The sequence below is a fragment of the Numenius arquata genome, chromosome 1, assembly GCF_964106895.1.
Source record: "Numenius arquata chromosome 1, bNumArq3.hap1.1, whole genome shotgun sequence".
NCBI lineage: Eukaryota > Metazoa > Chordata > Aves > Charadriiformes > Scolopacidae > Numenius > Numenius arquata.
Window position 1 is genome coordinate 31,243,883 of NC_133576.1, and position 26,898 is coordinate 31,270,780.

The window sequence follows — 26,898 nt, forward strand, 5'->3', positions numbered from 1 at the left end:
TAACAAAAAGATTTTCATCCAGGCTAAATTTACACATATTTCACATTAGTCTTTGCTTCTTCCTGCCGCTGCTACCTAAAGGAAGTGATATTATCACAGCCTGCAGAATATGCTCTTTCAAAGCAGGACTGATAACTCTGATGATTTTCAAAGCCTACATTAAAACGTAACAGAACAGGTGAAATTGTGCCTGAAATTGCACGTGATCCTTTCCCTAACAAAAAAAACCAACAACAACAAAAAGAGGAATATAAACTGGATCTTCATTTTTCTGCTATTATAGAAAGTATAACTTCCTTCAACATCATACATATTATTTTGTTTTCAAGTTCTTCCCTGGAAGTATTTTCAAACTTAAACTAGCATTAGATACTGTTTTCATTAATCTTATTTTTGTTCAAGTAAGCTGGACATTTCCTCACAGAAAGAGTGCTGAAATAGAATAGGATTAAGCTTTGATGTTTTTGACATAGCACCATATGCACCAGACACGCAGATTTCCTACCTTATGTATCAAAGTAACAACAAATTCTGTCACTTTGAGAAAGTGTGTCTTATATAAGGACAGCTAAACACAGTGGGAGCTACAAAATAGTGTTCTCTGTTTCTGTCACCCCTTTGTTCTCGCTGTGGATAGCAACATATTTATTTGCTTGGGTTCCACACTGATCGAATTCTTTCCAAGCCAAGTTAATTTTGTCAGGGTACATACACCACTCCAGTACCCATGTACAGTCACGTGTGCTCCTGAACACAAGACATATATATGAGTTCAACTCCAGACTCTATCATCATTATGCTACATGGCAGAAATTTCACTCATCCTTTACAATTTTTCTATCCTTAAAATGCAGATGTTGGCACAACTTCTTTGCGAAACATTTGGAAGTCCACTGATGAAAACCCCACGTAACAATTAGTATTGTCAGCTTACTAACATGTCTTCCTGACCCATACCTTGCATGCACAGATGGCTTACAATGATGTATGGCTGATACTACTCTCCTTCTGCTATGCCACTGCACAGTCATAGGGAAGATTTACCTGCAAGTTCTTGATCTGCTGTGTTTAAGCTTTACCCTCTGTCCTCTTGGAATGCCTGGAAGCTCCAGGTTTCTAGAGCCATTGAGAGGCAATTTCACTTTGCCAGACTTTATGTTTCTACTGTTACTTGAGTCACAAAATGAAACTGTTTCGTAATTTCAAACTAATTTTTCATTCATCACGTGGAAATTCCCAGAGTACTAGTTTTCATTACTACAATACCTTAACCAATTTATACCTTTGCAGAAGTAAAAAGCCCATACAAGAACAAGAACTATATCTATTAATATTTATTTTTAAATATTATATATACACACACAGATTTCCTCACTGGATTAGCAAGATTTTCTGTTTCCTAAAATGGCAAAATAAAAACAGTTTACTTACTTAAAAAAAACTATTATTGCATTATAAGTTTGGAAGAATATTGATAACATTGATGCAGCAGACAAAGACACAGGCTGATGTCAGAAATTAAGATCCTTGATGTTTCAGAGCAGGGCTTATACCCCAACTTGGCATTCTATCAGCATTTGTGTATTATATATCCATATCCCCCATAATCCACAAGGATAATGCAACAATTTTTGTCACATAAAATAACAAAGACATTGACAGCATCACCAGTTATTTTATTTGCTGATGATTTTATTTGCTTTTCTTGTACTGGAATCAATTTATAGGTTTTACAACTGATTCCAATAGGACAGGATTACCAAACAACATCACCTCACTTTACATTGTAGCTTGTTAAAAAACTACCAATCTAAGATGCTTCCCATACTTTATCCCATACTTTAAGAGAAGGCTTAACTTCATACAAGGCCTTTGCTGCGGGTTCTCAACACAGTTGCAGGGTCTCACACCAAAACATCTCAGAATGTAGGAAGTACTAGAAAGATCAACAGCACTATCAATAATTAATTAGTTATGGAAATTCTGTAATTTATATTTCCTTATAAGACCACATATGGTGTTCCTATCATCTTTTTCTGAAAAGCTGAATGTTGCTTTACTGCCTGCATACTATTTCTCAAACAAAAACCAGTCATCTAATTAAATTTCAAGCATCCTTGACATTAAACAAGTTCATTAAAAAAAGACAAATAGAATCTGCTGTCATCAGGGATGACCCCTTAGAGGCAAATAAAGCCCAGCAAATGCTATGCACTGAAAGACTGCTTTCCTAATCAGTGCTTCTTCCAGCACTCCTCCTCACAACAGAGTGCAAATCCTAGCACAAAGTCTCCCAGGCACAGAGTTACTGTAACCCCCAAGAGTATAAACAACTATTTTTTCCCTTCTGTTTACTTTTTGTCTGGTTCTAGCCCTTCTGTTATAACTTCCATATTGTTCTACTATACACCATAGAAGTTTAAGAAAAGCACTGGTCACTTAATGAATTCCTTCTTAATAGTAGAGTGAAGATAACAATTTGACAGAATGTTATAGCCTACAGAAAGCTGGGATACTAGCCCAAATATGTTTTAAGTAAGATGCCATTTTTCCACCAAAACTCAAGATCGGATTTTTGTCAGAATGAACCGTCACCAACTCTTAGACTAGATAATAAAGTTAAGGAAAGAAGGCTCACACCCGCAGTCACACCAAGATCTGCATTTAACACATTACAAGATAGTCTCACATAGCACTCACTCTCCCCACACTGCAACCCTACAGCCCTTCTGTGCTCTTCAGCAGCTCTACAGCTCCCAGTCTATTCCCCCGTGTTGGTATCAAGCTTTTCTTTGAAGACTGCTCAATAGGCAAGATGTCCTCCCTACAAAAGCATAGGGTGATTTTTCTAACTTTCACACAAATGACCCACTTCCTTAAGAGCTTTTGAGCACCTGAGATGAGACCTTATTAATAGGCAGAAGAGGGATGTAAAGCCTCTCCTGGAGCCCACTCCATTAGTATTAATCAATATTAATTTATAATTGGATAAAGGTGGCTTTTCAACTAGAAATTATTTCAACCTCTTGCCCTCCACTCTGCCCCTCAACAAAAAAATCCCACAGCTTTCATTATATTTAGATACCAGGACACTGTGTCTCTGTACAAAAGTAATTTACAGATTATCTTCACATCCAGAACAACTAACCAAGTAGAACTGATCCTACAGAGAACAGCTTGGTGAATGCAAGCTTTCATTTCTTGCCTTGGAAGTGTAAGTGAACAAATACATCTAAGCACAAGGAATAAACTGCTTTGAGAATCAACAAACAAGGGCCAGAAAAAAAGCGATTGCTATCATGGTCAAATGGGAGCAATTGGTTTGCAGTTCAGTGTGAGTTTCAACCAGTTTTATTCCCTTATTGCCTCAAGGAACTTCAGCTTCTGCCGCACCTACAAGATCAATGCTGCTAATTGTGAGGAAAATTATTCAGGACAGCACAGAGCCTCCTATTAATGATGCCTGCCACAAGAAAGTCAGTTTATCGGCTATCCTAAAGGTTAACATCAATATCAAATGCAACAAATCTCAAATGATTATATCACTAACCTTGCAGGCAAAAATCACTACTGTGGTGCAAAAAACTTCGGAAGTGTCTGTATTTTAAAACTTGTTTTGGTGCCCTGCTCAATAGGTGCCAAGCCTATGTTTGTTATTTAACAGTCTTTCATTTGAGTGTAGAAAGAAAAAACACGTCTATGTCAATTCCTTCAGTTCCATCAGTACTCTTTAATAATAACAGGCAAGAGAAATGATCTATGGATAGATATCAGCTACTACTACAGGAACTGGTCTGCTGGAATGATTTTGTTCCTTCTACTCAGAAAGACCTCAAAAAGCAAAGAGCAAATAAGTCTTGGGTTAAAAAAACAAAAACCAACCACAACCAAAAGCAAACAGCTGGCTAAATTCGCAAAACAAGTTAACCGCAAAAAAAGCGCCTGAGGAAGTCAATAAGCCACAAACACTTAGAAGATGGGAATGACTCACAAAGTGCTTGCCTCATTTTTTCCGTTCCAAAATGCATTGTTTAGCTTAGTTTTTTAGACAAAAGACAAGGGGATAATTTTATGTGACCCAGCCGCACTTTAATGATTTTAAAAAAAAATAATTATCAATTGTATATAGTAATGGCTGAGAACTTTAATTAATTTGAAGTAATATCAATAATCTACAAGATAAATGATCTTCAATAATATATAAAAGAAATGCGTACCACATGTATTTTTCTATATACATTGTATAAGAGCAACATTAAAAATTTGTAAGACCAAAGTCACCGAATATACCCAGTATATACTGAAAAGCTAGAATAAAATTATTTTTGAATGACATACACTCTTATTAGTCCTTAATAGCTTACACAGTTTCAAAGATCATACTCTAGTTTCCAGAGCAATATTCTTAAATGACTGTTCACTTTTCTATTGGATCCAATTAAAACAATATTCACAAATATGTTACAAATAACACCTTCATTTCCCTACAAGTAAAATAGACTACCTATATTACAACACCTCATTTAATAATTACAATTATACATGCGGATGTGCATATGTATAAACACATATTAAAACAGCTACCAACAACAGTATATTTTAAAGAGCACAAAAAAGTTATCTCATGGTCTATTTGCCAAAATGCAGACTGCTCCACTTGGGATGGTAAGTGTAAAATACCTTAAAATCTGCTTCAACCCTCTGCAGCAGAGATGAATTTGAAATATAGATCAAGGTGGTCTGTCTCACTACAGAACCTGCATCCAGTATGATAAGAAAGCAAGGGAAGGAATCAGAGGCAACATAGATGTTTCTTAACCTTTTGATACCTGCTTGATCTCTGCCTGCAAAGTTAATGTGTTCTGACAAGATCACAAATCTTTCAGGAAAAAAACGTTTTAATAAAGGAGGTTACCCAGCCACGAGCACCTCCTCCTGCTCTTTCCATCTAATAGATACACAAGTCAGCATTCAGAGACAGACGGATCATGAAGCCAGTTGGCACCAAGTCTTCCTACTTTTCAGTTGAGAAACTTCTTTTTCTTACTTGGGCTTTGGGGTTTTGTTCACTTTTTTAATCTTGTTAATGCTCACCTGGCCTCCAGCTATGAAGCTAACTGGTTGTTTATGGAACGGAAGCAAAGCAGGAGTATTCAATAAAATAAAATAAGTTTTAATTATATTTTTTTGCCTTTTTGTGTTTTTAAGACAAATCCCAGAGAAGATTAGAATTACCTGCATCATCCCTTTGAAAACCAATTATTTACTGGCTCAAGTAGTAGAATCTACTCCTAAGCATATGAAAATGAAGTACCAGAAGAACAAATCCTACACAGATTGCCATCACAGTCTACAGTTTAACTGTCTTGTCTATCTGTCCATAGATTGCAACTTACTCTGACTTCCAGATACTGTGAAACTACCATAAGAGCATGAAGATAAAATATGAGAACAGTATCCCATTACATTTATATAATATACTACTATAAGTAACAAAGAAAAAAAAAAAAAGGGAAAGTGTTTAGGACAACTAGATAGAATGATTTCTTGATAACAATTCACTTTCCTTTCCTTCTGTGTGTTTAAGTGCAATGTCTTCATTAGTAAATCCTCTGTGTAAAGTTAATCCCTTTTAGCTACTTACGGCTTAGAACAGCTCACATCTGCCATTCCTGCCAATAAGTTCTACACGTGATACAGCAAAAGGCTACATGAGATGCATGTTTTAATAAAACCGCTCATCTAAGAGAATTTACCACAAAATTCTATCCATCTACTATCACTAGAAATCACAGTAACTAGCTAGCATGAATCATACGATAAGACAAGTCATTCCACATTTTCTTGGAGAGTATGACAATAGAAGAAAAGGGGTTTTTCCTTTGCCCTCCTCTGCCCTCCCCTCCCATTCACCCAGACACCTGTTATTGAAATAAAAGATGCATACTTTCAAACATATAATCAAATTTGATCTAATATATAGCCCTAAAATATAGCTTAAACTTTACTCAGATTTAAGACATCTATGTTAACTTGTTATATGAAATCCTGCTTTGGACACATCAGGCAGTTTCTCTGATTCCTTTATAAATGCACATCTGTATACTTTATAAAAATTAACTAAACACTACTATGTAAAGTATTTTTCAAGTTCTTAATATAAAAGGACACCTGATAAACTAGAGATTTTTTACAAATAATTTTTCAAAAGCTATTATATTTTATGCACAAAACAAGATTTGTATTTTGTTTTCAAACAGGAACATAAGCAAATCAGCATGAAAAATATGTAATCTTCCCTGAATTTAAGAAAATTGTTCCCTAAATAGCTAAGAGATGTATATGAATAGATGCAAATTGATAGCGTTCCATTTTGAAGTTCCTTCTCTTCTTGGTACCAGAAGAAAACAAACAGAACTCAATGAATCACAGAGTGATATGGGGTTGGAAGGGACCTCTGGAGATCATCTATTCCAACCCCCCTGCTAAAGCAGGTCCACCTAGAGCAGGTTGCACAGGAATGTGTTCAGGTGAGTTTTGAATGTCTCCAGAGAAGGAGATTCCACCACCTCTCTGGGCAGCCTATTCCAGTGCTGTGCCACCCTCAAAGTAAAGAAGTTCCTCCTCTTATTTAGGTGGAACTTCTTATATTCAAGTTTGTGCCCATTTCCTCTTGTCCTATCCTTGGGCACCACTGTAACAAGACTGGCCTCATCCTCCTGATACCCTCCCTTTAAGTATTTATAAGCGTTGATCAGATCCCCCCTCAGTCTTCTCTTCTCCAGACTAAAAAGACCCAAGTCCCTCAGCCTCTCCTCATAAGGGAGATGCTCCAGGCCCCTAATAATCTTTGTAGTCCTCCGCTGTACCTCTCCAGCAGTTGCCTGTCCTTCTTGAACTGGGGAGCCCAGAACTGGACACTATACTCCAGATGGGGCCTCACCAGGGCAGAATAGAAGGGCAGGACAACCTCCCTCGACCTGCTGGTCACACTCTTCCTGATGCACCCCAGGACGCCATTGGCCTTCTTGGCCACAAGGGCACATTGCTGGCTCATAGTCATCCTGTTATCCACCAGGACTCCTAGGTCTTTTTCCTCAGAGCTGCTCTCCAGCAGGTCAGCCCCCAACCTGTACTGGTGCATGGGATTATTCCTCCGCAGGTGCAGCACCCTACACTTGCCCTTGTTGAATTTCCTCAGGTTCCTCTCTGCCCAACTCTCCAGCCTGTCCAGGTCTCGCTGGAGAGTTGGGCAGAGAGGACTATGACTCATTGTCTTCCTGGACATTTTTCCCCAATTCCTGTCCTACATAAATACTTTTTGTGATCCTTTTCTTATCTAAATCTAAAGATTTTGGGAAAGCATGTTCTCCACCTGTGCTAAAACAGCACTTGGCACACTAAGCCCTCATATGGAACACTGCCTTGGATAACAGCAAACAGAATACGTTGGTCAAAATGCAGACACAGCTTCCTTCATTATTGCCCAACACTTCAGTTCACTCTAGGGGTTAAAACTGAGGCACTGGTTAAAAGTTGCGTATTCAATGACTCCTCCAGCTCTTCTGCAAGCAAAAAAAAGTGAGGTACAGGACTCTAGATCCAAAGCTTTAGTCCAGCAGATGCAAGAGCAGGAAACCAACCAAACAAAAACTCTCCAGCCAACAGCAGTATCATATGTATTGCTCTTCCCTTTGAGGAAGGATAGAATCATAGAATTATTCAGCTTGGAAAAGACCTTTAAGATCATTGAGTCCAACCATAAACCTAACACTGCCAAGTCTACCACTAAACCATACCCTCAAGTGCCACATCTACATGTAACAGAATCATAGAATGGTTTGAATTGGAAGGGATCTTAAAGATCATCTAGTTCCATCCCCCTTGCCATGGGCAGGGATCCCTTCCACTAGACCAGGTTGCTCAAAGCCCCATCCAACGTGGCCTTGAACACTTCCAGGGAAGGGGCATCCACAACTTTTCTGGGCAACCTGTTCCAGTGTCTCACCACCCGCACAATAAAAGAGAAGGAATTGTGATTCCTAGAGGAGTGAGGAAGGAAAGCCACATGCTTTCCTTTATTCAAGTTCAACATAGTCCTTAGTAAATAATAACATATTAATTTATATTTGTTTCCACATGTCCATCTTTCATAAAGTTCAAAAGTCCACCAAAGTGTTAGGCTACCTGTCATGAGCAAATGGTAAATTAGGCAATTTTAATGTCTCTCAGCATTTGAATTTCTATCAGATGTAAGAAAATAAGGTCTCATAGTGATTTACTTTCTTTACTCTGAAGTTGTGATTTGGTTTGGTTTTTTTTATTCAAAAAAACAAACAGCTATAGCACTTAAAATATTTTTAACAAATCTTTCAGCTATGGATTATTATCAATAATCTAGGAGGCTGGAGCAGATTTTTTTCACAGATCTGACAATGACATTTACCCTAACTAGAGGGAACACCTAAGCATTAAGAAATAGTTCGCTTCCAATGCCAATTCAGTCCTAAGAGAATGCCAATTATGCCAAGTTTGAAAAACAGATGTATAGCAATTTTGTAATACGGACTACTTTACACCAGGGACAAAGCTAAAACCATTTATCTCAATTAACTTAGGATCTAGGGATTAATTTAAACTGTTGCCTTGGAGGTGAAAGGCCACCATTTCTTCCAACAATCCACCTGTACCTCTTATTTACAATAAATATAAACCTCCTTCTTTCATGTTTAAAATCATATCTTTCAGACTACATGCTTACCCTCAAAATTGTATGCCTTCCAAGTAATACATTAAAAAAAAAAAAGCTAGTGCTATTTTATTAGTGGCTAAGTTTCAGTAGTCCTATTTATGGTTTAAAAAGATGGCCATTTGCCCTAAAATAACAAAACCTAATCAATACGAGGCATGACAATAATTGATTGAAATTCCTCAAATTAGGAGATCACTTCTAGCTTACAAATAACACTAATAAGAGACATCAGAATTCCACTTGCTCAAGTGCTGCTTGAACTGAAAGGCATTTTGAAACACACACATTGGAATAAAATAATAAATGAACAAACATAGAACAGTGAATGAAAGTATTAAAGTAATTCCTCAAAATCATATTGCAACAGACAAGAGTCCTCCATAATTTAAAGGATCAAAAATCTCTCCAAATATACGAAACCAGCATTTGTGCTGTCTCAACCCCACTAATGTGTCATTCAGCCCTGAGGCAAAAACTGAAAAGCCATCACACAGTTCTGTCAGTTTAGAGCCTACAATATCACGGTCTTGACCAAGAGCTGCTGATTAAGAAGAATGCAAAAGGGGTCAAAGTCCGACATGTCTTGTGTCACACAGTAATCATAAACTTACTTCAATACAGAAGTGGACAATTGCCTTCTTCACGTATGGCATCCTATCACAATACAAAAGCTAGGATAATTCACTGTGTATCAATCTTTGCACAAAGCAAATTAATGTGAAAAGATATGTCTAGAGCAGTATTAGCTTATTAAATCCTAAAGTATGCCATCAATATATGGACCAGAATAAACCAGCTTAAGTAGACTTATCAGTATTTTATCATAACTGGGGACCCAACAGTTCATGGAGAATATAGATTAATGTCATCTAATAGTCACCTACACCTTCATCCTCAGGGGCCTTCCAATGAATGGAGTGCAAGCAGACTCAAGATTTATCTTCTTTTATTTGGTATTTCCAGTGCTGGTTTTGAGATACAACACCGATTCTTTTTTAACACTTCGTGTTTTAACATTGCTATATGTTAGTGTCCAGCAAGCAAATAGGATACATTCATGTGCCTAGACACGAGTCTGGTTTTGCTATAACACATCAAGATATGTACCCTCTAATTCTCAATATTAAATAAAAATAAAAATTCAGGGAATTTTAATTTTTGTATTGTTCAAGGCCTAGTTTATGTGGCCCAAAAGATTCTTTGTCTTGGCTATGTAACAGCTCTCAGAATTGCAATTAAGACTTATTAAACATAAACCCCATTCCATTCACTGAAAGTTTTTAACAAAATCAAAGATCCATTATTTGCAAACATGGAATGCTCACAATATTTTGAAAGGGATTTTGAAATCTATTCTTTGCCTGAGGTGGTTTACTTATTTTGCCTATGTTCTTATTTGAATCTGTAAGTATGAAATCGTATCTTAAATTGTAAAATCTGGGTTGGAAATAAATAAATAATTTATTTGCTTGAAAGGAGAAGCTTTCTATAACTAGTGGTAGCTACGCTGAGAGGAAACTTAACTTAGCAAAATGATTTTTCATTAATCCTTTCCTACTACCTATTTTGCTGGTATTCTGCAGCCTCTATTTCCAGGCTAGTCCAATCGCTCAGACTACTTGAAAGATTAAAAATAAACATAAATATAGACTGTAAAGTACATTATGAATCTCTTTGTTTATGCAACCAAAAGTTAAAACTCTATAGCACAAGAAATCAGCAATTGTTCCACCCCCCCTTACTACTATTATTAACTGTTTATATAATAAAGGAACCTCACCAGGTCTAAATGTTCTGAATTTTGTCATATTGAACTTCTTAAGAAGCACTTCTCACTTACCTCCAAAGCATCTCATTGAAGTGAGCAAGAAGTGCCAGATGGCAGGAATATTATGTTTTAACAGTATTTCCCTAAAAGTTCCAAATATTAGATTTATCAAACAGACAAGCATGCTGCCAGACAATAATGATAGATCTGGCTGTCTATCTCATTTTGTCAAGGGAAGTATTCTGAAACATATGTATTGATTTTCCCCCATAAGGGGGAAGAGGAATAAGAGCCAGTGACATTTACATTATATAAGGTATATATTCCATGAACACTCAAACACTTAAGTGGACTGATCTCCTATCCTATTTTTGCAATATTTACTGGCAGTGCACAAAGCCTCCAGAAATCCTTACAAAGCAAAAGTTCTTCCATTACTGGAAAAGAAAAAAAAAACTAGCAAGACTTACTTTTAAGGAAGATATTACTGAAACTGTAGCAATATTTTTCCCAATTTTGACATATTTAGAAAGGAGCAAAAGAAGGTAGTGATACGTCTGTGAGATGGGTATTTATTTTTCTACTATGTTTCTTTTACTTAAGTTGTTTAAGGCAAATCAATACTTACCAAAACTGCTACTCTGATTTATTTATTTATCCCCTCTTGGATCCAGCTTTTTCCACAAAAAGGTAACTCAGAGTATAAGCTTGGAAACTTGGAAAAGGGCTTATACACTCTCTACATAATTTCTTGAAGACATCAAAGAAAAATTTTTAGTCATTTGTGCTGACAATTTATCTACTTGTCCCATCACTCAGACACAAATAACAAATATTTTAACAAGGACATTCATTCTTTTCCTCAAAATGATCTAAGTAAATATCCTCCAAGTGATTTTAAGGTCTGTTAACAACAGCTTTATTTGCCATTTAAAGCAAAAATAAATGCAAGCAAAAGTAATAAGCAATATCTATTTATAAGTCACCAAGAGAGTTGTACCAAGTATATATGCAATAGAATCATTGGCTGATTTATTTCTTTGGCTTACAACATCCAGTTAGGTTTTATTTATATCACATGCATATGCAACCAATTCATACCAAGTTATAAAAAAAGCTTTAATATATGCAAGCAAACTACAGTCTGAAAAGCTTTCTGAACACTCAGCATAGAATGTTAAAGAATCTATTTCCTCTCCAGGTACTCAGTGTACAGGCTGAACATTTTTGCTCCTGCACAGCACTATTCTTTTCTATGCTTCACTTTCTCCACTGAAGCCTGACTTCCAAAGAAACCTGTTCAGAATACTCCATTTCAGCTAGTCCAACTTGTAACCTATCTTCTTTCTAAACTAGGTGTAAGAATTATGACCCTGTGAGGCTTTTAAGTGAAGGAAGCTGGACAAGAATGGTATTTGGACAGGAGACCACTGGCATAGCACTCATAACACTGCAGGATGCGATTAGTGATTCATTAGGTAGGATGCCTCCAGCCGAGCCCATATTAAAACTAACCTTCTCTATGTTTTGTCTCCCCAGCTTAATATATCACACTTGCTAGATGTGAGAATGCTGCCTGTCTGTTCAAAGTGTTAAGCAAAAGTCTGGAGCACTAGGAAATTAATTTCCAAAGGCACTGGGGAAAAAAAAAAAAAAAAAAAAAAAAAAGAAAGAAAGAAGAAAAGGTAGAAAAAATTGCATCTATGTCTGCATGGATATCTGTCTTCAGAAGTTTCAAACTCTCAGGAATCCATCTTCCTGTAAAAATGACCTTAGAATTCTTTCCCTCAACACCCCGAATTGGCATAAGGGTATTCTGGGAATTCAGGAAGACACTGTGCTTTTTTCTAATTGTTGCTAAAATCTGCAATGTCTGCAGTTTCTGCAGCAGCAAAAGCTTCACAGTGCAAGCAATACACAAGAAGCATGCTGAACCAATGGCTCTAAGTCTGTTCCTTCATGCCCAGTGAAGTTGTGGATGCCCCATCCCTGGAAGTGTTCAAGGCCAGGCTGGATGGGGCTTTGAGCAACCTGGTCTAGTGGGAGGTGTCCCTGCCCATGGCAGAGGGGTTAGAACTAGATCCCTTAGGTCCCTTCCAACCCAAACCATTCTATGATTCTATTACTCCACCCTTTTCCCTCTATATGCTTACCTGGGCATGATTGCAAAACCTATCAGGTGGTCAGAAATTATTCCTTCACTCCAGTTAGAAGACAAGCCCAGGAGGCACTGCCCCATTCTCATGAAGCTTTCTTGGTGATTTCCCATAGGAAAAAAGTACTTGCACACTACATTAACAGGAATACCATGAGATTAACGTGATGTAGCCTTTAACAAAGTCTGGCCTAGACTTTGATGACAGTATATATGGTAAAATACAGATTTGGGCCCTTAAGTTACATGCTGAGACCATCTTAAAAATGCTAAAAGTACTGCTGCAGATAGCAGAAGAGACCAAGACTTGCATGCAGTTATTCTCCATTTCCTTCAAATAACTGATAACTTCTGTACCATTCTTCATCCAAAGAGTGCCAGAATTTATTTCATCCTTGTCACTTCTCTGGAAATACCAAGTGGTCTAGTAAGACATCTCATCAAAAATGCTAAGAGGTATGGAAGAAATTTGTTGCCAAATAATGTATCTGCCTTTCTACTTTGCAAATTTATTACAAATTGGGTTTAAAATTGATTTGTGGCTTCCCTAATAGTCGAATCTGTAGCCATCAGGACAGATAGAGTTGAAGGTGCTCTCCATAAGTCAACAGCCAGCCTTCAATTGAACATGAAATGACATAGTTTTCATGGTGTTACAGACTTCTTTCTCAAGCTATTGACTACACTGCTTACTACTAGATGTGTTTTGCATCATTATCTTGGCTCCCCACTAATTCTTGCATCTGTTAACCTCCTGATTACAGCTCTATGTTTACACAAAGCTTAAGAGATTGACTTTAATTAGAAAAAAAGAGAAACAAGAACCAACAAAACTTCCTTCTCTGCTTTAGCCTCCCACATTGCCAAACACTCCAAAAACAAAGCTGTGGCCCCACTGATGCTGATGACAAAATTCCCAGCATCTTCTGCTGAGTCAGGAGTTCATATACATTACAAGTCCTACCCAGTACAAAAAATAACATTTGTGCTTCAATACAGCTAAGGTCAACTGTGAATTAGAAAGAAAAAAAAAGCCAAAAAAACCACACAACAAACAAAAACCTCAAACCAACAACAAAACCCACAACTTAAACTTTCACCCAGATTACCTAGGAAGTTAGAAGTGTTCTCTTACAAGATGTATCGTATAGTATATAATCTATTATGTATAATATTGTATACATTTATCATGTATAGATTATATACATATAAAATAAATTGTCTTTAAATAATATCAATAATTTCAACAGTAGTATCAGCACAATAATTACCTTGAATGCCATTACTATTCAGTTTATGCCTACTTAGTATCTTTTGCCTTTTAATGTTAATTGTCTGTTTATAGAATTTTGTAGAACATTAAAAAATTGATTGCCCATCTATGTATGGATACTTTAAAAATGGATAAAGTTCAACTATTTGTAAGAATAGGAAACCTAACAAATCACTTATAAACGTTATCTGTAATTCTCTCTAAACTGAAGAAGAGGATTCTCCATGACAGAGGAGATTTATGTGTTTCAAAACTAAAAGGTAGACTTAAGGTTAAATGTTCAGGAAGGTACCTCTTTCCAGCTTCACATGAAATTTGGCTTACAACCATAATTTTTTATTTTTTTTTTTTTAATTTGCTCAAGTCACTTGTTAGGGCTGGTAAAAGATTCTGCCTCCGCAGAACGATTATAAGAAACTTCGTTCTTTGGCAGGATTACTTTGTGAATTCTGTGTGCATAGATAACATTCTCCATCACCAACACTGCCTTCCCCCAACTCTTCCTGTTATTTCAGTCCTTTCATTCTTCATATTCAAGCAACATGGTTAGAAAACAGAAACCTAAACCAATCAGAGAAGAACGAGATGAACAGAAAAAAGCTGGAAAAGAAACTAAAACAACTGATAAAAAAACAAGATAGAAAAAACTCTTCAACAAAGAAGGCAAGCTACATGAATGAAACACGGAGCATAGGCAGAAGCAGCAGACAAGCAGCACAGGCAATGAAAATCTGTAAACACAAGAGCATATTTTTCTCCATGGCCTCAAATAAATCTAGAAGTTTCAATGCCAGCAGTTTCTGTGTAGTAAACTAAGGTGTCTCTGATTTTCTGGCCTATGCAGAGGAAAATGTTGTAGAATTTCAAACACAAACCACCAACAGTGAAGAAATTTCATATCTGAAACTTTCCAAGCAAACTACACACATTTTTCATTATAGCAAAAAACTGGGAAATAGATTTAACAGGAGAGGAAAAAGACAGAAAGAGTAAGAAATGGCCTTAGATTTGTTCCATACCACATGACAGGAAAAGTATACATAAATCTGCTTTCATTCCTTACTTCCAACTCCAAAAATTCAGTGAAATTCAGTGAAATTCTCCACTTCAATATTGTAGCTATAGCTGGTCCTTACTTGTATGGATGTATACTACTTAATCTGAAAGGATTTTATTCTACAAATGGATTGGGCTCTGAGGGACAGATGAGTTCTCTGAAGAAATGATGCTTCATTTGGCACATTAAGTTGAATGAAGAAGGAAATGCAAGAGCAGGAAGGTCAGACAGCTGAATGTCACCATGCAACAATAGGTTTCCTCCAATTTCAGACAGGTCCAGGACCAGAGCTACCAATTCTTTCCTAACTCGTTCCTTAGCATATTTAGACTCCCAGAAACACATAGCTGAGGATGGAGGAAAAAGATCAGGAACGACAGCACAGCTCAATGTTTCACTGCACCAGTATCTGCTCCCCCCTAGCCCCTGTCCCAAATCCAGCAGTGCTGAATCATCCTCTACCCTGTTTCTCTTTCATAATGCAGTGCAGCAGGACTAGCAAGTAACAGGAAGGAAAATTCTTACTAGAGGACAGATTCAGTCCATGATTCTACCTTTCTCATGCTCCTGGACCTCAAAAGTTGCTTTGCTTTAAATGCCAGGTAAAGAGATCCAGCAGCAACATCAGTTCAAGTTACCCTTTCTTCCTTCACCATTAACATTAGCATGTCTCTCCCACCATCAACTGTGTTCTTAGAGACCAAATCTCATTCTCCCTTCTGCCATGGAGTCCCTGAGTGGTACTGGGCATGTCCTCCAGTTAATCCAATTTTGCTAACCAACATCCACATGCAGTGACAGAAACGTGTCTGTTTTCCCATGCAAATCTCCGCAGGAAGAAGGACAACAGCACTTTTGGACTAACAGTGAAGAATGACTGAGGCGACTTCTGCTGTAATTTATGAGGGAAAATCCTTGATCTCAGCACTTGCGGCTTTCATGGAAGTAACTGAAAACCTCAGCCGTACTGTAGATGGTATTTAAATTACTCCTAAAGTCTGTGTGGATCCGGAAGAAAAAAAAAACACCACACATAGAAGACCCACACACACACACTCCCACCCCCATCAGCAGACTGTAAGATAGAGCCAGCTCCCTGTAATTTAACTTACAACTCCTCCATCTTCATCTTTCCCCGGGGGCAAATTCAGCCCTGACCTAAACAGACACAAAATCCATTAAATTACATTGGGACTGAATCCAGTACTGCCAGGTCACCCAATACCCTTAGAAAAATGGGTGAAGCCTATGTTGTTCAACTGGAAATAACAAATCTGTACAAGTTGCTGCACTGTTTTTCCAATTACATCATCATTGAATTTCTCTATTATCTGCATGTTGCTAAATTGAGTCAACAAGATATTCTAAATTGGTAATGAGACCCTTAGCCATTCACCACTTATTCCTGTTAAGGAATGATACTGCTCTGTTCACAGGGACTCATCTGTTTCTACAGCACAAATTGTAGTTCTCTGCAGTCACATGTTCTATTTCCCTATCGATAGAACTCACACACATGACGTCTCCAGCAATCTTTCTTGAGATATATAATCATTGTTTTTAAAACTGCTCTTAAACCTAGGTTTCATTAAGCACTTAAGGAAAGAATATATCGTCTATACCTTCATCCTGCAATCAATTTCAAGTGAAATCTGCCATAACTCTCATGATTTCAATAATCGATTAATAAAGACAATATTGTCAAATCACTTATACCTGTTATAATATCTAGCTACATAAAACCATTTTTAACTGCAAAGGTTTAAAAGTAGTCAATGACATTAGGTTAAGCACACTTTCAGATTATTATAGGAGGTGATGGTCAAGTGATTCTTGTCACAGTACACAGTTAATTCAAAAAGCACGTTTTGGAGAGTGAATAAAGGGTTTCACAAACCGGAGCAAGAGTAGCACGATTATTAAGAATTCTCTATTTTTAACAAATGCATACAACATTACTATTTGAATTCTGCAGACTTGCTTCAAGAATACTGCATATACTGAAGTCTGAAGACTGCTTGTAAACAACTTCAATATCTTGCATTAAAACTAGCAGGGCCACTATGAAGACTTTCTGTGTACTTTCTAGTCCTAGCAAAAAACATACGGTATCAATCACCCAGTTTTAGCAGCAGCTGACTGAAGCTATTCATTGAGTTGTGTATTGCTACCACTGTGACCCCATGAATAAGTCTCAATGTCTCCCCCTCCTTTTTTTGTTCCTCTAAGTGGACTCTTAACAGCACAATTTTTTTCCACTATCTGAATGGCTTTGAGACACCAGCTGAAAAGAAACACCATTAGTAAAAACAAAAGTTTTCAAAGAAAAAGTGGGAACAAAGTGGATATATTAGAGACAACTTGTGATTCATGGCCTATACTGTGCTTTGCCCCTCTCTTTACCTCAATACACTCTTCGGTTTTACTGCTGGATAAGAGCAGGGCAGACTACTGCACTTCTCCTAGCAACCAAAAAAATCACTTAGAGAAAAAAGGCATGTTGTCTGTAGAAAGGGAAAAAGAGAAATTTGGGGTCAGACAAAGCCAGACGTATGTTCTTTTGCATTTTACCCTAAACTGAGCAGTTGTCAGAAAGGATTCAGTAAGCAATAATAAACAGTTCTGTTTTACACTGATTCATATTTAATTAAATATCTGCTTGTCTACTTGTCACACATTTCATTTTCTTTTAATTCAGTGTTCTAACAGTTCCTACTACTGTTTACAGTTTTGCCTTCAGGGACACAAATTCTATTCCTTACAGTTTCTAAAGTTATTTTCTTTCATTATAAGTGTATAGAGATATAATTATATCCCTACATAGATAAAAACTTTTTTTTTTAAAAAAACTAGATATACACACACACAGAGGACTATTCTTAGAGGTTTAAAGACAACAGTACTAAAAGACAATTTTATCATAGGATTCCCCTATTCTAGATGCTGGGATTTTACCCCATGAGACTTGATCTTATAGAACAAGCTGTCTGGTCTCATTAGGTAAACATCACATTTCACAGTTTAAGATGATGAATCAAATTCAGGCAGAAGAAAAAAAAAAAAACACACAGAAGTTTTTATAATTCAGGCATACATCTGAAAGGATACATCCCATTCACTAGTTTAAAATCAAAGCATTATATTTTAAAACCCAGTTTGGTAACAGAACAGATGTAATAGATCAAGAGTAAAATGCAGTATTTTTGAGAGTTAATTTTTTTCCACTGGAAGTCCTTTGTTTAATAGCTGTTGCTTTGATGTAAACCAACTATTTTAGTTAGCCCACAATTTCTCTTACATATCATAAAAACATATACAAAAACATCTAGCCACTCTATCAGCTCTTCTGCAGTGCATCAAGTTAAAGCCAGCAAAGACTTTAGTTCACTGCATCAAATCACAATTTAGCATTTTCTTGCAGCCACTGCAAACAAATCTGGATTCAATTTAACAGAGAGGTTTATTCACTTCATGGATAAGTAATGTACAAATGACATAGCCATGATAAAAGCCTAAACATACTGTGTATAAAACAACCTCAAAGTTATTAGGCATCAGCACTATCATGTTAAGCATGACAGCAGTTTTTTGCTCCCCTTTTCACTCCCTATGCTGCCTGACCCAGCCACATGCTCTGTATTCTCTCTCTACCCTCATCCCCTGTTTCAAAATGAGGTAGTCCTTTAATCCATCAAGCTACAGACCTGGAATCAGGCTACTATGTCACTTCTCCCAGCTTACAGCGTCACTTCTCTCCTCAGAAAACTGTCAGAGCAGGGCAGTGCTAGTGTACACGTACATGCAGGATCAATAAGCATGTCCAGGTCTTGAAGGTGGTATCATGCGTGGAGCACAGTATTTCACTTCTGGAAAGTGAGGAGGATGTGCCCACAGATTCTTTTTCTGCAGCTTCCACTATGGAGAGGCAATCCCAAAGAGAAGATCAAGTTGACTAAGGAAAGGAAATCCAGGTGAAGAAAACACATCTTTTTCAACTAGCTCCTAGTTCAACAGCACTGCTATGCCATTTGAATTTTTTGCTAATACCGATATGAAAGAATCATCCATCCCTTAGTTACAGAGTTCTCTTTAGGATACAAAATAAGGTCTTAAAATTGACCACTCCTTTTGCCAGGATGAAGTCATCTGGGCTACAGGACACACGGCCTTTGAAAACTGCACAGAATGACACCTTGAGAAAGCATGATTATAGGGCTCATACAGCATTGAAATACTTCTCATAACTGCTTCTTTCCTCTTGACATTTTCACAGCAGTAAAAAAGTACCTCTGGTACCCTGGCATGAAGAGTTCCTCCATTCACTATGAATGAGAAACAAGTTGACTGATGTTAGCTACCTGACATTTTGGTTTTAAAAGGTTAAATTTTTTCCACTCAGTTTCTCTTGTAATCAATGGCAAGTGATTAACAGAAGTGAACTACAGAGTTTACTGTGTTTTACAACTGCAGGCCATTTATTCTTTAAGTATTTGTACAATCTGTATTTATAACAAGCACATTACAGAGTGACTCTTCTCACCTTGGCAAGTCTACACTAAAGCTATATAGGCAATGCATAAATACAAACTAAAAGACCACATGTTGCAACAGACATTGTGGCACAATCATTTAGGTAAACTCTAATGAGTTAGATCATACTTCAACTCCTGGCATCCCCACTCTTCCTACCAGTTAATTTCCATATATCAGACCAAATAAACTGTTCTACTTAATCTTAGAAAAAGTGATGACAGAAAACAAAAGTAAATTATAACAAAGCATAAAATAGTACAAGAGCAGGCCACTGTCTTTCACTGTAGTCAGACTGAAGAATTCTGCCGGAACTGAAGGAGTACAATGAGGACTCAGTGACAAGAAGGGTAATTCTGCAAGCAAACATCAGATATTATTAAGGTTGCCCCAAATCAAGCTTGGAATGGTGTCTTATGCAATGAGCACCTGCAAATTATGAGATATGAATTTGAAAATGCTTTGTGTTCTTCCAGTAATTGTTCACGTAGCTAGGTAGAGCTAAATGAGTATTTCCACAACCAGATAAATAGCATAAGAAGTTTGCAATACAACCTGGATGCACACAATCTCAATTGGTTCCAAAACAGAGACTGCAGTCACTAGAAGATTGGTGGCCTTCAGTTATCAGTAAGCCAAAGAGACATTTTTTCCTGATCGAAATATCAAGACAAACAAGTAACACTATCATAAAGCAAAATGAAGCTGTGCCTTTTTCACTGGCATTGCTTTACAGTGCAACTAAGTTCAAAGCAACAGTAAGCTCAGGGAAGGATGTCTGTAAAGATATCTAGAACATAACCACAAAGTTAGCTCAAAATGCAGTTAAAGAGATGTGTTAACTCACAGAGATGTGCAGATAATAACAATTATTTATGAGTTTACAATTTGCCTAGTCAAAAAAATAGCTGGAGTAGAGCCGTAAAGACTGCAAATTCAATGCAAATGCACAAGCTCCTTCTGCCATAACATTGTTTAAATTAATACCTTCACATCACGTTTGTCCATAATATGAAGATGAATCTCAATTAGGTTTGGCCACTCGAGCACAGCAGCTCAATATAGGTAACAGCAGGTTATTACATGGGTACTACTGGTTAGTTTGTCTATTGTTGTTCATGAATTTACTGATGAAGGTTATTATTTTAATAAAATTAAGAGCACATCTTGGATCTCTTCCATGGCAGCAAAGCCAAGATAAGCCGCAGAGATGGAATTAAAAAGCCATTTTTTACTTCATGAACTTTTGGCTTGAAAAAATATTAAGAATGAATATCATCACATTTACAACCCAGCACAAGAAGCAGCTTTCTGATTACAAAGGGATACTCTGTACTAGTAAACAGAGCACTACAGGAACAAATGAGGAGTAAGCAGGACTAAGAGAGCAACATGCACTTGCACCCTCTAGTATTTGGAAGCTACCCCCATGGAAGGATGTAGCAAGCCACCTTCATCTTGTAACAAGACTGCATTACATGAATTAAGATGTTAGCCTTTATTTACAGTAAGTTAAGGTATCACCACTGGCTTTCAAGATCTTTCACACAAAGGAAATAAATTTCAGTGGTGCAGAATCAAGTCCTAAATTATCAGGGCCCTGTTTAATTATCCACTATAACAATAAAAAGTGTTAACCACAGGGGATTAACAGTTACTTTGTTAAAGAAAGGGTTTGAGATGGGGACAAGACTGACAACTCAACCTATTTCTGAACATATAACTTCAAGGGCAGAGAGTCCAGAGTTTGCGTTGTATAGTAGAAGCTAGGTGTGAGAGCAAAGATTTAAGACTAAATCCTACACAAATCTTTATTTCTGTGCAATTATTTCGCATTCAAAGATTTCATAGCTAACAGTTTGCATGACTAGTCCTGCATAAAAGGCATCCTCAACACTTTCTCTGAAGTAGTGATGTAAGACCAGATTCTGTATCCTTGTACCAAAACTAAAAAAAAAAAATTCTGAATATACAAGACACGTGTACTATAAAATGCAAGTGCAAGAAAGATTAGATAACAATAAGTGTTCTGTAAAAATTCAGCAGTTACATGTAACAAATGTCCGTTCAGTCAGAACCAGAAAACCAACACATTTATTTATTTGGCAAGAGCAAATACATACTTTCTTCTGCACACAAAACAAAGAGATTTCTATAGAAATGTAGAAAAGAGCACCAGTAACCCAGCCTCTTGGCAAGAAACAGCATCAATATGATTACCAAGTATCCTCCACAAGGTTGGTGTGAGAGATGGTAAGCCAGATGGCAGCCACAGGAAGAGCAACCTCTGCCATGCCAGCTGAGATAACAGATAAAACCTGACAGAAGTATTCCTCTTAGGTGGCTGAAACAGAATGTACAGAACCTGTTAGCAATCTATTTAGCCGAGATCAATATATGAATAGCAATTCAAGGGTAGAAAATGGCTAAAAAGCCATTGCATGCTCTTTAGTAATTTCCACTAAATGGTTCAGCAGCGGACAGAGCATGTGCTGAATTTAGTGCTACGAGGCTACACAGCATTGCTATAGAAAAGCAGCTCCTGGAAACAGAGCTGACTGGACAGACTAGCCAAAGCTTCCATTTCCTCTCACTGAATTTTTTTGGCACATCTCCTTGATGGTTTTTATGCATCCTTAAAAATCTAATTATATCCTTTTGTCTACTTTTAAGGTTACATATCTTTAGCCTGCAGTGCTAAAACTTACTTTCCTTAAGCACTCTCATCATTCCAGAAAGTTCCTAATGGGAGGATTAATGTAGTAAGTGCAACTCACAGAAAAGTTTAGAACCCCCTATTCTACCTTTTCCAAAAGAATTGTGGGGTATCAGACCTTTTGCAGCATACCAAATCAGCAAAGGAAAAAAAAAAGAAATTAAAAATGTTTGATTACCACATCACTTCTCAAACATATCCACCTTTGGAAGGGCAATGACAGGATTTTCTCATTGCCTATTTTTTGCACATAAACATATGCTGTTGCAATAATGACTTACCAGACAGGAAGTAAAGAAAGCAAAACATTAAGACTAATTCAGCAAAATGTTTCATCATGGGCATAAATTCATCCCTACTCAGCAAAGTTTTAAAGCATATAATTAACTTGGAACACATGTTTAAATTCTTATTAACTTCAGTGAGATTCTGGATAAGTTATGAAAGTATACTCTGAAATGCTTGGCAGAAATGGGTCCTATGGAAGAACAAGCTAAAGGAAACAAAACCACAAACTCTTCACTTCAGAATTTTACCCTGAATGCATTAAAATGCACACATTCCACATAACCAAAGGTTATCCATCAACAGCAAAACTCACATGAGAGATCAAGACCCTGTCAGCTCTCATACTCACTGGAAGAATATATTCTAGCTTTATATGTAAGCCATGTTCTCTGATAGGCAACCGAGACCTGCACAAGGCCACAGATGTGTAGCTCACTGGTGTGAAGAAATAAAATTAATTTAAAAAAAAAAAAAAAAAGAAAAAAGAAAAAGGAAATAAAAGATAGAATGCCTGAACCATCCCACCATTTCAGATTCATACTTTTCCTTAAGAAAATAAGTGCTTTTGAAATATAATAATATGGAGATAAAATGCTGCTTTTACAGAATTATTCTCATGTATCTTTAACACCATCGTACACTCAAAAGCACAAGACTTGCAGTTTTCAAGGGACAATGGCTAAAAGCCAGCCCTGACATAAAAGGTTGTCATTTTCATTGAACACACAATTAGTCCTACCAAGGCAGAGTTTGGACCACTAGAACTAGTGTCTGTGGTAACACGCACACACCTGTGTTCACAACAGTTGTGAACTTTTCTGTTAATATTCATTCTTTCAAGCTTTACCAACGATTGGAAGAAAGATAACAAAAAAACCACATAACAATGAAAGAAAAATGAATTGAACACTATTAAAAAACATGTAACCAGTTGTTTTAACTCCAATAGCTAGTGTTTTATTTTATGGTACAGACTCTGTCTAGTAGGGTGGGGTTTTGTTTGGTGTACTTTTTTTCAAGAACAGTAACCAAGATTGACAGCTAAAGAAAAAGGATTAGTTATTCCCTTAACAGACTGCAAGAATATGGGCAGGGCTATAGGAAAATCATAAGCACAATAATAATAGTAATAAAATAGACATATATATGTATGCTTTCTGGCCTTTTCATTGGGCTTTGTAATTTTCAGGTGTCATAACAGCATGGCCAGAGAAAATAACTTTAGAAGGCAAAATTATCATTTTGATCGACACTACTATGCACGGTGTAACACAACTTGTGAATCACTAAACTAAACTAACGTCACAGGGAAAAGGATGGCTAACATGCTTCAAATGCATGGACCTGATGCCAAGAGAACAAAAAAAAAAAAAAAAAAAACCAACCAAAAAAACCTCCAAACCCAACAACAAAACCCCCTCGAAACCAGAAATGCACTAAGAGGTAACTTTTAAACATAGAAAACAAACCAAGACCTCAAGACCTATTAAAGAAGTGGTCTGTTGTGTTTTGCCTTTTTTCTTAAATTAAAGAGTGCTAATGTTAATATATATCTTTTCTAAGCAACTGGTGGTATATGTCACCCTAAGGTGTAATCATAATTACTATGCTCCTAAAGAGACAAAAGTACTGTGTGCCAAGCTTGCATGCCAATATTTCTTCAAAGCTACTTGTTAGTCATTTCAACAATAACAGCTTATCTCTACTTGGTCACGATATGCTATCCACAAGGCTTTTTATTTAAAAGAGTTGTTAATACATACAAACTTGACAGTCTCTGCAATATCTTCCCACAAAAGGGGACGATCACATCTATTCTGGGCAGTTTCTTGGCAATTTTTTCTAGTGGTCCAACTCTAAACTAAGCACTAAGCTATGTGCTTCACCTGCACTCCCCACCCTTGTCCTATAAGGCTAAGCCAGAACAAAGGTTCTACTTGTGTTCCCCATGACAAAACCAGAATACATTATATCTTGCTCCTGTCGTTCCAGCAAGCTGGTTAATTGCATTTGTTTCATATATCTCCAAACAGCCTGGTACATTAATTACATTCTGTAACACCAAGCTCCTCTGATTCACTCTGTCACTTCCACTGAGCACTTTAATTGTATTCCTTCTAGCTACATACAATTTTAAACACTTACTAATAATTACATTTCTACAGCCTGATGTTTTCAGTTTGTATACAAAGATATACCCAATACTGGTGGTCTTAACGTTAAGGATCAAAATACAGTAGGAAAAACAAAGCAAACAGAAAACAAAATCCCTGCAAAACTACAATGGTGCTGATAGATGCAAATGTTCCATTAAATTTTTTCACAGTTAAAACTTCCTACTGTTTAGCATGTACGTACATTACGCAGAAATTTTCTTATCAGTAGACCAAACTGAACATTAAACTGCATAGCATATTATGCAACCAATGTAAAACTGTACTTGAATGTCTCCCTTTTCTCATCTATTTTGCCTCCTTTCTTGCTAGGGGATGGGGGAAGATGAGAGGAGGGAGAGAAATACCCAAAGCAGCCTGTGACTGCAAACAATAAACCTAGAGTCCTTGCTTCAGGACTGATACAGTAAATGCTGTAAGCAGTAGCTTCCTGGAACAGTTTGCTCTAACAGACAGGCAAAACCAGCCAGGGTCCCAGGCATCAAATTCACCTAAAGTCTAAAAGACTGTTTGGAGATGCAGATACTAGGTGGACTGCCAAGCATTTGGTCCCAGCACACACTCCTGTAGACCTGTTACAGATGCTCGCTTCCTAGTTGTGTGCTTGAACTACTGTAATGCATCTAAGGTCTATACTGCAGCACAGCGCCAACCTCTACTCTGAAAGACCATTTACCCTTGCACTGAAGTTTCCGCCCTGCTAAAGCGCACTTCTCCAAGATGCTAATTTATAGTTCCCCATCCATTACTTAAACTTGAAAACCGCAAGAAGTGTTGTAGAGCAGACCCAAAGGGGGCAGTACGGGGGAAATCCACCCTTTTCCCCCAAACGTTGCTAAGCTTCATGACAGCATTCCCCCCGGAAAGCCCGTAAAGAAAGGGTGCGGGGGAAGATGATGGGCAGACCCTCCCGCCCCACCCTCAAGCGGAGCGCCACGATGGGGTGGGGTGGCAGGACGGCCGCGCCGCACCTGCCCGGCCCCGCGGGAGTGGGTGGAGGCGATGCGGGGTGGTGGGTGCTGTGGTGCCCCGCGCCCTACCGCCCTGCCTGGTCTGCAGCTCGCCAGCGCCTGCTCCAGCCTCCGCCTGCGCCGAAGGAGGCGTTTAGGGACTCTGGAAATTCGCCAATTCGCCTCACCTGGAGCCGAGGCAGAGCTAACCTATTTATTTCATCAGCTGGCTCTCCCGGTGGAAAGTTTAACAATAGAAGGAGGCAAAGTAGTATCAGCTACAACAGCTGTCTGCCTTTCCTTTCTTCTTCCCGCTTCCCTCACACACACCCCGAAAGAAAAGATTTTGCACGGTAGTTTTTACTCTTTCCTAGCTACCTCAAGCTGACATTCTTCTATTCATAAGATGCTTTTCCATTACATTAGCAGACGGGAAGGACTGCATATTGGAAACGCATATTCTCCCTCTTCCCCCACTCCACACACCCTCCCCCCCCCCCGCCCCGAAATACCATTTTTATACCAGAAACAAACTTAAGACTGTGTAATGTTAAAGCTTATAATGCCGTCCATGTGCTGTCCCAAATCAGATTCAGATGAAGGGGAATGCACAGAAATGGCATATCTAAAATAAGCGAACTTACCATAGACTTGAAAAAATGCAAATCCAAAGAGCAGGAGTGGCGTCAGCAGACCCATTTTGACATATTAAAAGCAATCCCGAAGGCTTGTGAGACCAATTCCACTGAGATCAAAAAAAAAAAAAAAAAAAAAAAAAAGTATCCAAAGCCAATAAGAGGTAGGTCCAAAAGTTTTCAGTTTCCTAGCAGCTACTTAAAGTGGAAGGGGAAATCTTGAAATCAAAAGCTGCAGATAGAAAGGTCTTGAATGTGACACTTTTAGATCCATACAGATTAGAGCAGCGAGCGAGCTCCGAAGGCTTCTCCTTTGCACACACGCTCCTTCCTAAATTCCCACCAATCCAGCCCAAGCAGAGGAATTATTCAAGTGTGTCTAAGACTCTCTTTAGGATCCATGGCAATCCAAAAGCAAGCTCTTTCTTCGGAAGACAAGGACAGACTCTGAGAAAGGGCCTGATTCCTAGAAAGTGCTCTGCAAACTTCCCGGCACTTTGCAGGAAAATCATTGGCTTGGTTTGGCTATTTTGCTTTCCTCTCGCCCTCCCCCTACCCCTTTCTCCCTCTTTCTCTCCCAAATCAGTTCAAGCTGCAGAG

The 26,898-nt window shown here is 37.7% G+C and overlaps 1 protein-coding gene across 1 annotated transcript in view; it reads right to left on the bottom strand.

Annotated features, from left to right (window-relative positions):
• ROBO2 (roundabout guidance receptor 2) overlaps positions 1–26,362 on the bottom strand; it is a 440,334-nt gene extending 413,972 nt beyond the window's left edge. The window contains exon 1 of the mRNA XM_074148172.1: positions 26,308–26,362. Coding sequence (XP_074004273.1) covers positions 26,308–26,362 — 55 coding nt within the window. The remainder of the gene's footprint in view (positions 1–26,307) is intronic.
• Positions 26,363–26,898: the final 536 nt, after the last annotated feature.